The 13,763-nt window shown below is 36.6% G+C and overlaps 1 protein-coding gene across 1 annotated transcript in view; it reads right to left on the reverse strand.

The window, feature by feature from the left end:
- Positions 1-13,763, reverse strand: part of AKAP9 (A-kinase anchoring protein 9) — a 181,130-nt gene that overhangs the window by 149,970 nt on the left and 17,397 nt on the right. Inside the window, exons 2-3 of the mRNA XM_037066078.1 lie at positions 2,447-2,701; positions 97-141 (exon numbers count right to left, since the gene is read on the reverse strand). Coding sequence (XP_036921973.1) covers positions 97-141; positions 2,447-2,701 — 300 coding nt within the window. The remainder of the gene's footprint in view (positions 1-96; positions 142-2,446; positions 2,702-13,763) is intronic.

Genomic DNA, 13,763 nt, shown 5'->3' on the forward strand with positions numbered 1-13,763 from the left:
AAAAATACAGAACCATGCGTACTACAAAAAACAAAGTACTCGTCAACAGTTTTAAGAAAAATACAAAATGTCAATCATCATATTATTTATTCTTACCTCTGAACTATAATCATCGGCTGTGGTTGAAATTTCACTTTCCAGCTAAAACAAAAGCAAAAACCAATTACATTAAAGCCTTTCCCCATCTAAATACTGTATTTTATTAACCTATTACTATTGGTACTAATGATAAAAAAAAATCACTAAAAAGCTGTAAGAATTATTTAAATCTTTAAACTGTCACTGATTAGTAATTGCTAAATAATACATGTAAAATTTAACACTAGGCATTTTTCTATATATAAAAGTATCAAGAAGTAGTTTCATACAAGGTCTTGCATTACTAATAATCATTTGTTAGATAAAAGTACCAATTAGGATATCATCCCATTAATTCTTATGTCTCTTTTAAATAAAAAAGTCCTAATATGTTAGTAAAAAAGTTCAATTTCTTCCAAAGGAAGAATCATCTAATCTTGATGCTAGAAAAGTAGTAACAACTTAAAGAAAAGTTGAAGCTTTGCTGTCATTAATACCTTTGTAGCCTACAAAGCACTTTTCAAGACATTCTCACGTCAGTCACCCTTACATCCCTGGGATCTGGGTATGAAGGCGAATAGCTTTCCCAAGCTGCCCTCCGATGAGAAGCTCTGTGCTCCCTAGAGGAGTCAAGGAGGTGACCTAAAATTTCACTGCTTTCACTCTTCTCTCATGCAAGAATCCCATCTTACAAGTGAGAAAAAAGACCCAGATATTTCACTTCTTCATTCAACAAAATCAAGCACCAAAACTGTGCTATTATATTATTTGAAAGGTCCAGATTTCAACAGAAAATTTTAAGATATACAAATAAAAAGAAAATATGGCCCATTCAAAAGAAAAATAGCAGTCAATAGAAAATGTCCCTAAGAAAACACAGATATTGGACTTAAATAAACAAAGGCTTTAAACTAGCCATTTTAAATATAGTCAAGTATGTGTCTAAAGAAATAAATCATAAAAATAATGTCTCACCAAATAGAAACTATCAATAAAGAAAAAGAATATATAAAAGGACCAAAAATAAATTGTGGTATTTAAAATAACTGAAATGAAAAATTTACTAGAAGGACTAATAGCACATTTATGGATGAAGAATAAAAAATTGGCAAACTACAAAATTGTTCAATTGAAACTATTCAGTCTGAGGAAAAGAAAGAAAAAAAGAATGAAAAAAATGAACAGTGTCAGAAATCTGTGTAACAATATCAAACATACAACATATGTACAACGGAAGACCCAAGAAAGAGAGGATAGAAAAGGATGGAAAGAATATCTGGAAACATAATGGCTGAAAACTTTCCAAATTAATAAAAACATTAATCTACACACCGAAGAAGCTCAATAAACTCTAGGTAGGAAAAACTAAAAAAAAAAGATACATTCTTACAATGAATAACAAATCTCTGACACTTCTAACCTTTTGAATAAAGCTCAAATCCCCGTAAGTCTAAAGCTTTTTGTTTCCACATAAATACACCAAGGCACAATACGAGTTACAATCATCTGTCTTGTCTAACACTGTTCCTCCTAAGCATTCCATCATTCTCTACTCCCAGTCTTAGCTGGTGGTTCTACCACCCCGTCCACCTTCCGAATAACTTCCACATCTCTGCATACTGGAAAACTACATTCACCAAGTAGAGGGAGAAAATGAGTATTTTTGAGAACCTTCTGTGGGCCAGGTGCAATCTCCTGCCCTTCACCATTACCACAATTCCACCATCATCACTTTTGATCCATTTAAAACTAAACTACTTATGGTTTCCCAATCACATCACACTGTTTCATGTCTTCGTGAATGTAATCTCTTTGGCACAGAGACTGTGTCCCCTACTTCTTTGCCTCTAGCTGAATAAACACATAAGGATGATCTGAGCATTCTCCCAAATCATGATACTCTGGGTACCATGCAGGGGTGTCCACTTTTGGCATCTCTGTGCTATCCTGGAAGAAGAAGAGTTGTCTTGGAACACACATTAAATACACTGAGACATGTAATCTCAAAAAAAATCTCACAATGTTTTCAGTAAATTTACGATTTTGTGCCGGGCCACATTCATAGCTATCCTGGGCTGCATGTGGCCCATGCGCCACAGGTCAACACCTGATTACAAGCACAACTTTAATGAAGATACATGGTCTATCTTACATCTGCCTCCCACCCCCTAGACTGACTTTCCTAATGATCAGAAACTGTCATATTTACCTCTGTATCCTTGGTGCTCAGTCTTTGGTGTATTATAGTTGCTCAACAAATGTTTATTGAATCAAGCTCATATACATTTGCACAGAATGCTAATGAATGTTATCTTACCAAAACTTTCACTTACAATTTTAATGTTTGAAAATCTGGATAAATACTTACTTCAGCAGAGAAGACCTGGTCATGTTTGACTACTTCTCCACTGTGAGGAGTTCTCATTACTGTGGATTCAGGAGTCACGACTGACCCCACTCCCTGAGAACTATTCATATACATATCATCACTGTGTGATTGTTCAATATTCAAAGAATGGTATGCTGACACATCATGTTTACTGCTTGAAGTATTCTTCTTTTTTTTCTTCTTAGAGGGATTCTGCCCATCACACTGAGCTTTCCTTTGTCGAAACTGGGCAAGCTACAGAGAGAGAGAGAGAGACTGATTGAGATTGCCATTACTGTCAAAGATAATTTTTCTTTATCACCACTAAGAAAAAACAGCTTTGGAGTCTCTTTCTTTAAACTATTATTAAAATAATGACAAAATAAAGGACAACTGTTAGTCTTAATACATGAGTAACAAACTGCAAAGAAATTAAGTATTTCTGAATGAATGTGTTTCAAATACTGAAAAGAAAAACATCATTTCTAAAGAAAATTAGAATGAAAATTAGAAAATTAGAAAATTCTAGCCCAGAATTGCATAGAATAAGGAAAAACAGGAGCTCTTACTCACTGTTTGTTGAGAGTGCAAACTCTGGATGTGTGAGATCATATAAAAATATAAAAGCTCTAAATAAATTTGCCTTGTGGAATTCCTGGGATTCTACTAATTTATAATAAATGAAATTAGTCCATGCAAAAAAGGTTTAGCTACATAAATGACCACTGAAGCCTTGTTTATAATGAAGAAAAATTAGAAATAATTTTATTATTTGTCCTCATCAAACAACAGCGCTTCCACCTCCTTAATTACAGGGACATCTGCCATAGCCTAGTGCCACTTCTATTTACCATTCCCTTAACATGTTTTAACTTCTGTGCTTTGATTTATTTTAAAAGAATACTTTCGACCTCAAGCCAAGATGGAGGCGTAGGTAGAAACACTGTGCCTCCTTGCATAACCAAGTTTAAAGACAACAAAGATTTAGAAACAAAAACACAACCAGAACAGACAGAAAACTGAACTGTATGGAAGCCCAACAACCACTCAACCAGACCGGTAAGAAGGGCAGAATCGACAGCTGGAAGAGAGGAATGGAGCAGGAAAAGGCAGTGGCTGCCAGACCTGGGAACACAGGTGGCACGGGACTAGCAGACTCCCGGGCGCAGGAAAGAAACAAGCAGAGCGCGCAAGGTGGTTGGCTGACCATGGTCAACCATTAGCACACAGATAAACTAGGCAAAAACGGGCAGTGAGACAGACCATGCAAACCAGGGTCCCAGCGTCCAGAAATAAAGCCTAAAAGCGCCAATTGAAAAGGTGCTGGGAGAGCCTCCCAGCCTCACAGGAGAGTTCAATGGAGAGTCTCAGGGGGTCCTAGAACGTAGTGACTGGGTTGCCCAGCCCTGGTGAACATCTAAGGCTCTGCCCCTCAAATGTAACAGGCATGCCAAGATAAAAAATGGCCCAAACTAAAGAACAGATCAAAGCTCCAGAAAAAATACAACTAAGCAACAAAGATATAGCCAACCTAAAGTACTGGTGATCAAGATGCTCACAGAACTGGTTGATTTTGGTCACAAATTAGATGAAAAAAATGAAGGCTATACTAAGTGAAATGAAGGAAAATGCACAGGGAGCCAACAGTTATGGAAAGAAAACTGGGACTCAAATCAAGGGAGTGGACCAGAAGGAGGAAAGAAACAACCAAACAAAAGAATGAAGGAACAAGAATACAAAAAAATGAGGAGAGGCTTAGGAACCTCCAGGACATCTTTAAATGTTCCAACACCCAAATCATAAGGGTACCAGAACAGGAAAAGGAAGAGCAACAAGTGGAAAACTTATTTGAACCACTAATAAAGGAGAACTCCCCCAATCTGGCAAAGGAAATAGATTTCCAGAAAGTCCAGGAAGCTCAGAGAGTCCCAAAGAAGGTGGACCCAAAGGGGAACACACCAAGGCACATCATAATTACATTACCCAAGATTAAAATGAAGGAGAGGATTCTAGAAGAAAGCAGCAAGAGATAAGGGGACAGTAACCTACAAAGGAGTACCCATCAGACTGTCAGCTGATTACTCAAAAGAGACCTTACAGGCAAGAAGGAGCTGGAAAGAAGTATTCCAAGTCACGAAATCCAGAGACCTACAGCCAAGATTGCTTTATCCAGCAAAGCTTTCATTTAGAATGGAAGGGCAGATAAAGTGTTTCTCAGATAAGGTCAAGTTCAAGGAGTTCATCATCACCAAGCCCTTATTACATGAAATGTTAAAGGGACTTATCTAAGGAAAAGAAGATAAAAAATATGAACAGTGAAAGGACAGCAAACTCACAGTTATTAACAATCACACCTAAAACAAAAGCAAACTAAGCAGACACCTAAAACAGGAGCAGAGCTACAGGAATGGAGATCACATGGAAGGTTAGCAACAGGGGAGTAGGAGGAGGAGGGGCAGGAGAAGGTACAGAGAATAAGTGGCATAGATGGTGGGGAGAAAATAGGCGGAGGGCAAGAGCAGGGTGGGAAATGAACTTACGACACATGGACATGAACAAAAGGGGGGGAATGTGGGTGGGAGGGGGTGTGCAGGGTGGAGATGAATGAATGGGGGGAAATGGGACAGCTGTAATGGCATAATCAATAAAATATATTTTGAAAAAAGAATACTTTCTATCCATGATATTTATCAACAGTCAGCATCACTTGTGATTTCTTTAATGGGAATAGTAAAGTAGTAAACGGGAATAAATACAATGAAAAATACAAACACATTATTAAAATTTTAGATAGTACTGCTGAAGGTTATGAAAGAAACATGTAAGTATGAGAAGGGTGTAAAGGGTATATGGGCATCAAACAGACTTTTGCTTTGTCATTAGCAGATAAACTTCAAAAAAACATCTCGAAAGGTAATAACTTCCTTACAATACTATCCAGTATTACTTAATAATGGGTTAGGATATCACCTAAAATCTGTCACCTCCTAATATCAGAAGTATTACATAGTTTGGGTAACACTAGATTAACTCAATTAAAATAATATTAATGCAAAGTACTATTAATAATAAAGATGTAGCAGTTATAAATATTGCAAAGTATTTTTCTTAATAAAAAAATTATGTGCATCTCTTTTAACAAAGACAAGGCAGGATCTAGGTTCTCAGCCTCCATCAATTCATTCTAACCAGTTTAAATTTTAATAACATAACATACATAGGCATAGGTAAATTCTGGAAGAATATAACCATAATAACTTTGGTATATCTCTGGATTTGAGATTACAGGTACTTTATTTTATGCTCATTTGAAATTTCTTTTTTATGTAATAAATTTTCCAAATATTATATGAAACAACTGTTAACCATTAATTCCTAAATTTAGTTTGAGCTCTTGATCATTCTTGAGCAGAGAAACAAAAGCATAAGAACAGGTGTAAGCCCCTTGTGCCTTAAAAAAGAGGAAATATGGTACCCGTACATGAGTTATGTAACTACTAATTAGACCAATTATAAAGTGGCCATTAAATTTCTTATAAGGCATTAAAACCATCTAATAATGATGTTGATATCTTTAACTATCAAAATATGTGGCAAACACCAGAACCTACAGAAAAACGCACAGTATATTTCATACTCAGGTTGTCTGCCATGGAAGGAGAAAAGTATATAATGTTAATAAGAAAGTCTACTTCATAAATCAGAACTATCTAATTACTGACCTCGGAGAATATAGAAATCTATCACATTTAAAATTTTTTCCCAGCCATTAAGCAACTCACTAGTTATTCTACCTCAGGTTTGCTTGAGGGACAGATGCAATACCAGTTGCCCCAATCTGTACATTATTAAGCTGCTGGAATGCACTTAAACTACTTTGAGGACAGCAGATTCACTTTTAAAAATAAACCAATTGAAACACCATTACGTATTATCTGTAATTAGAATTGAGAGCCCAGGCACATATTTTTTAAAAGACTCCTCAGAGAGAATGTAAAACCAAGAAAAATATTAATAATGACATTCTTGATATTTAAGCTCAATTTCAAAGGCTTCTTAAAAGCTTATGTTATCTGTGTTAGAAAGTATATTCAGAGGATATCAGGACAAAAATGAAGATTCTGTTTAAAATCTCAACTGTTAGGTTAAATATATAATTTATATTTAGTATTTATTTATATGTACAAACACATAACAAAGGAGAAAACTAAAACTGCATTTAAAAAACTTTAATTAAGAAAATACTGTCTGAGACAAAAGAATCCATTACTAAAAAAACCCAAGTGAAAAAGTTAATCATAGATATGGAACAAAAAGTAGAACGGTTCTATTAGTTTTCAGAATGAATTACTTGTAAGGGCATAAATTACCAAGACATTGTTTTAGACCTGTTACTGACTATATGAAGTAATTTTTTTTTCAGAACAATTAACCAGAAGGTAAAGTCCATGAGGATAAGAAGTTTTGTTCACTGCAATATTTTCAAAGGCTAGAGCAGTATTTGACAAATACATGTTGAGTGAAAAATGAATAATTTCTTTTAAAGTCACCACTAAGTGATCATTTTAAAGTACTGTTCCACAAAATCTGAGAATTAAGATGATATAGGCATATCTAATTGTACTATATAAAATAGTTCCACAGTCTCAGAATGAAAATAATCAATTACATGAATTAAAACATAAAATAATCCCTTTCACCATAATCTTTTTTTCAGTACCTCCAACCCCCCCAAAATAAGACAAAATTAAATTCTCAAAAATAATGCCCACAATAGCTTTATAGTAAGAATTCTGTTTTATAAAGGAGACAATGTGAGACTGTATCATAAATCTAATTTCTTATTGAGATCTAAACTATTTTTATTATAAATCTAAACATGACAACCTAACAGAAAAGCAAATATCAGAAATGCTACTCAATCAGCTAGTAACTTGATACTGAAATGATACACTTTAAATTATTGGGAAAACATGAAGTCCAAAACATGCTGAAAATTCATAGTATAGCCATCTGTGTTTGTCATTTGAAAGCCAATTATAAAATGTTAACATATGCAGGCACAGAAATAGTTGAGATTTACTAGAAAGATATGTCCACATACAGTTGTGTTTGAAAACTGATTCAGAGCTCAAGCAAGAAAGTATCTTTCTTACCCTGACTAGAATGTGAATAAACTAAATAAAAAAGACTGTTATTAAATTCAGTATTTATAACTACAAATGATCGTTCTCAACAAAACAAGTACTTTTTTAAATTTAATTTTATTTTTTAATATATTTTATTGATTATACCATTACAGTTGTTCTATTCCCCCCTTCATTCCCCTCTACCCACACACTCCCTCCCCCACCATTCTCCCCCTTAGTTTATAACCACGTGTCTCAAGTTCTTTAGATTCTATATTTCCCCCACTATTCTCGCCCTCCCCCTATCCATTTTCTGCCTACCATCTATGCTATTTTCTGTGCCTTCTCCCCCCTTCTCCTCCTCCCACCCCCCTGTTTCTAACCCTCCATGTGTTCTTCATTTCTATGGTTCCACTCCTGATCTAGCTGTCCTCTTGGTTTGCTTTTGTTTTAGGTGTGGTTGTTAATAACTGTGTGTTTGCTGTCCTTTCACTGTTCATATTTTTCATCTTCTTTTTCTTATATAAGTCCCTTTAGCATTTCATATAATAAGGGCTTGGTGATGATGAACTCCTTGAACTTGACCTTATCTGAGAAGCACTTTATCTGTCCTTCCATTCTAAATGAAAGTTTTGCTGGATAAAGCAATCTTGGCTGTAGGTCTTTGGATTTCATGACTTGGAATACTTCTTTCCAGCCCCTTCTTGCCTGTAAGGTCTCTTTTGAGAAATCCGCTGACAGTCTGATGGGTACTCCTTTGTAGGTGACTGTCCCCTTATCCCTTGCTGCTTCTAGGATTCTCTCCTTCATTTTGGTCTTGGCTAATGTAATTATAATGTGCCTTGGTGTGTTCCTTCTCGGGTCCAACTTCTTTGGGACTCTCTGAGCTTCCTGGATTTCCTGGAAGTCTATTTCCTTTGCCAGACTGGGGAAGTTCTCCTTTATTATTTGTTCAAATATGTTTTCCACTCGTGGCTGTTTCTTTCCCCCTTCTGGTACCCCTATAACCCGGATGTTGGAACGTTTAAAGATGTCCTGGAGGTTCCTAAGCCTCTCCTCATTTTGTTGAATTCTCATTTCTTCATTCCTTTCTGGTCGGATGTTTCGTTCTTCCTTCTGGTCCATTCCATTGATTTGAGTCCCAGTTTCCTTTCCATCGCTATTGGTTTCCTGGACATCTCCCTTCATTTCAATTAGTTTAGCCTTCATATGTTCCTCTAATTTGTGACTATAATCTACCAGTTCTGTGAGCATCCTGATAAATAGTGTCTTGAATTGTGCTTCTGAGAGGCTGGCAACTTCTTGGTCACTTAGAGTTATTGGCTCTGGGACTTTGAGTTCTTCTTGAGCCATCTTTTGGGCTGTTCCTGCCTGTTCCATAGCAGGATCGGAGCCCTAAAGTGTTCACTAGAGCAGGGCAACTAAGTCGCTGGGTTGTGACGTTGTATGTGGGGGCGGGGTCAAAGAGGGACAATGGCTTCCCGCCTGGCCTGCCGCCGCGGCCCGCACCAGTGCCGCAGCCACCACCGTGACCAGGCCCACTCGTTTCGTCCCACTGCATGCGAGTGTGCCACTGCCGTCAGCCCTCCACCACTGGGTTCGCCCCCGGGGCCTGCGTGGTCCGTCTCACTGTGTGCGAATGTGCGACTGCGGTCAGTCTGTCCCACACCCCGACTGGTTCCGGGCTGCCTGCATGCCTAGGTCGGGGGATCTGTCCTGCCTGACCCAGCTCCGCTGCTGGCTCCGCCTCTCTTACCGTCCCGTTGAAGGGTTCGTAGTTGTCGGACTTCCGTATAATTCCGTTTTCTGGTCTTCGGGTGTGTCTTAGTTCTCCAAACCTTTGTTGTATTCAAACTTGGTTGTGGGAGAAGGCACAGTGTTTCCACCTATGCCTCCATCTTGGTGGAAGTCCCAAAACAAGGACTTTTAAAAATGCTGTATAGAACATGCCAGGTTTTTATAATGTTACTTCAAGAAAAACTGCTAATTGAAATATGTTGTGTTTCTTACTTGAGTGTTAACTACGTGCCAGGCACTGTGCTAGACTCGCTAAAATATATGGTCCTAAAGGTAGGATGTTTTAGTCTAGGCTAGCCTATTACCTCACTGAGTTGTGAGAAACAAGTAAGATAAAAGTTAGTGTACAATTTCATAAACTCAACAGTCCTCAATATATCTCTAAAAAGGTGGTATGGGATTTTTTTCATTTGTCCTAGCATTCTCAAAACAGGCTTTCTGTAAGTGGTGTGGATGTAGAGTTTTATATCTGTGAAAGAGAGAACTTGGCATATGACAGGTAGTAAGTAATTTATTTATTTAGCAAATATTTATTGACAGTTACCTATCATGTGTCCAGCCAGCGCTAAGGGCAGGGCAGGTAGTGATGAATCAGATACAAACTCTACTCCTATGAACTGTCATTCAAGTAGGAAGAACAAATTAAACAAATACAGATAAATACAGAAATATATCACTTCAAGAGATAAAAAGTGCTCCAAAGAAAAGAGTATAGGTAGTAAAGAAAGTATTCAACAGAAAGACTTAATTTGGATGGGAATGTGGGGAGAGTTCAGGAAGTATTGAGAAAATAGTAAGTGTGAAAATAAAATAGAACAAGAACATCTGACTCCAAATCCAGTATTCTTTCCATTATACCAATTTGCATGTCATGCATTCTGAGCTCTCTTTTCGTTCACTTGTCACTATTCTTCAAATCCCAGAACACTAAGCCTAAAGGCACAAACAAATGAAATCACTAAGCAAATACTTTTTTTGGTAAGATTGGGGGAAAACAAACATATAAAAACAAACATAACACACCACATCCCCCCCAAAAGAAAATATTATAAGGTATTTTGAAAATACTGTCTATTCTCTCCAGTTTTCAAAATTGGTAAAAGTAGAGCTACTTTCCTACAGAAAGTAGGAAATGTTTTTGCTACAGAAAATTTAAGATCCTAATTAATTCTAATTATGGTGATTATTTGTACTTGTCAGTGCTGCGTTTAAACCTTTTTAATATTCCTCAATTAATGTCGCACAAGAATGCTCTACAAATTGCAGCAAAGCTCCAGGGGAAACAAAAATTTGTGGAAACAAACTGTGGAAACAAAAAGAATACAACAGTTGACCCAAAGATAATTTGTATTTTATGTAGAGTGAAGTAGGGCAACTGAAAGCAAAGACAAAGCAACCTTTTGTGCTGTGAAGCATATTTCCCAAGAATATCTCAAAGACAACAAACTGTTGGAAAGTAACAGTGCCAAACAGACCAAGAAAATCAGATATGGCTTTACCTTACTGAGACACTCATCCTATTTATATCTTATAATCTCATTGAATTCAGATTTTTTTCCTCAAAAGTTTTAGAAAATTATGTCTAAGAAGAAAACAGATTCTACAGACTCAGAAATCATCTTAATTTTACATATTTTAACATGTTTCGTTGTCTGGCACATAGTAGGCACAAATATTTGTTGAATGAAAATGCTTCGAAAAGAGTGTGGATCACATAAGATAGAGTACTAGACTGCTGGTCTACAGAGACTTTGGTAAGCTAACTATGGGGCAAAGGACAGGCCACTTAACCTCCGCAGAACTATTTCTTCAACTGTACAATGAAGAGGAAGATTTGAGAATCTTTTAAGATTTTTCCCAAATTTAAGACCTTTTTTGGAGAAATTTTTTCAATTGTCCCCTTTCTATTCTCCTCTCCCTACTTCACTTAGTTATAAAAGAGGAAAACTAGACTTCTACATTTTTTAAAAAGCTTGCTTGAAAAAACAATTCAATAAACAGTTTCTATACTAAATGACCCCAAATTTTAAAAAAGATACAGAATAAAAAGTGGAAAGCTTACAATATGTATTCAGAACGAATCACTTCTAAGTACATAAAATTATCAAAATACTTTCAGGCTTATATTAGTGATTATATAAAGTCAAATAATTTCAGAACAAATAACTGAAAGGTAAACTCCATGAGGATAGGGGTTTTTAATTAAAATCAAAGCCTATATAATACTCTAAGTTTATAACAGTGCCTGCACATAATAAAAAAAAATATTTTTACAGAAAATAGACACCACTAAGAAATAATTCTAGGTATTATTCCTCAGAACTTCAGAATATCTACATAGTTTCTTTAAAAAATAAGGTGATATAGCAGGTCCATTGTTATAGTACTATACAACTATACAATGTAATATTATGTAGCTATCAAAAATAATGTTCTCAAAAAATTTTAATGTGAGCAAATTCTCTCAACAAAAAGTCAAAGAGGCCAAAACTACAAATAAGAGTATAATTCAAGTATAAAAATATACTTATACATAGAAACAAAGAATCAATAGACTGTTAATAGTGATTGCTTATAGATTATGAGACTATGGGTGATTGCTTTCCTCTTTAAAAGATCTTCAGGGCCTCCTCCTCCCCAATAGATCTATAAAGAATGTTCACTGATAAAATTATCATGGGCCTGTACATTAATATCACTGTTTTTAATAGGCTATAATACAACCACACATCTATTGAAAGTCTCATCCCCAGAGACAGAAATAAGGAATATGCTGGCCTGAGGCCTGGGCTCTGCATCAATCAGCCTCTCCAGACACCTTTACATCCCATAAGCATAACTGCCAACACTGCAGGTCACTACACTCCACTGTTCAGATGCCACCTGCCTGTTTCATTTCATTGTCACCTAATTACTGGTAACAACGAACAGTGAGAAGAATGGCACTTTGCTCAACCTTATATTGGTTCCAAATGAATTTTCAGTTTCCCATGAGGCCCAACCTTGCCTTCCTTTGAAATCTATCTTTACAAGAACCCTCTATTATCTTTCCCCCACTTGCCTATTCTCAGCTTTTGGGGGGAACAAATGAGCCGTACTAGATTCAAGGTGTTTACATTTAGCAATTTTCGTCAGTATTTCGTAATAAAAAACAACATGGTTTTACTGCTCTGCCTGTATAGCAGCAACAAAAAACTTCCACCTGGTGGCAGCATACCTACCTAAATGAGACATTTTTAGGAAAAGAATAACCTCTTCAGAGGTTAAACATGCTAAATATATAAACATTCCTTTACAGTTTTTTGCCACTTTTATGATAAAATCTGTATTACTTTAAATGGTACATATGACTCATATGATATGATCCCAGCTATTGCTCCAATCTGATTTTCTACTACATATAACAGCTTAATCTTTTATGCTCCAGCATGTGGAGGAGGAGGAGGATGGCCAATACTTCTTGAACACTTTTTCTAATCTAACAATGTTCTAAGTTCTTTGTATCTATTAGCTGAATCCTCAACAAGGCTGGTACTGCCGTCACTTTTTAGATGGAGAAAAGAAGTACAGAGAGGTTAGGTGATTTGCCTACAAAGTCACAAAGCTAATAAATGGCAAAGGCAGGATCTGACCCCAGATGGCCTGGTCTAGTCCAGGCTCATAACCACTACAAATATAATGCTTTCCACAACAAAATCTTTGAAAAAGTAGGTAGCATTCAGCATCTTTTCCTGATTCCCTTTCATTCCCCATCCCACAGTAATCTGAATTCTCATTTTTGACAACTGGCCACTCCTCCTTACTTGAAACTCTGTCTTCCCTTAGTTCCACTGACATCATCATCTAGTTTTACAAATAGTGTGTGTCTGTCTCCTCTGCAGCCTCCTTCTTCACTTGAGTTTTAAACAAGGGGTTTCCACAGGATTCAACCAACTCTTAGCCTGCATCCCACTTAGGCCTCTTCCTGAGTGAACCCCCACTCCCAGAGTGTCAACTGGCACCTTTGACCCAAATATTCTCCATAGCATGGGCTTCCTTCTGTCCTAAGCTCCAGACTTATACTCAACTTTACACTGGATCACTCCTCTAGAATGTCCTATTGGAACCCCTGACTCAAAGCATCCAAAACCAAACTCATTTTTATTTTACTCAAACATTTGTTTCCCTCCAAATATGCCATATTTCCTATCTCAAAAACCTGCTTCATAAAAATTCTCCCTTTCCCCTGAATTTGTCCATGTTCCCTGTCTCAGAGACTAGCACCTACATCCTCCCAGTCAGAAAGCTGTAGTCAGTAATCTCTTGTCTTAGTCTGTTTGGAATATTAGAACAAAATACCACAGACTGGGTAGTGTATAAATGACAGGAATTTATTTCTCACAGTTCTGAAG

The sequence above is a fragment of the Sturnira hondurensis genome, unplaced genomic scaffold, assembly GCF_014824575.4.
Source record: "Sturnira hondurensis isolate 20B ecotype Veracruz unplaced genomic scaffold, ASM1482457v3 Scaffold0016462, whole genome shotgun sequence".
Taxonomy (NCBI): Eukaryota; Metazoa; Chordata; class Mammalia; order Chiroptera; family Phyllostomidae; genus Sturnira; species Sturnira hondurensis.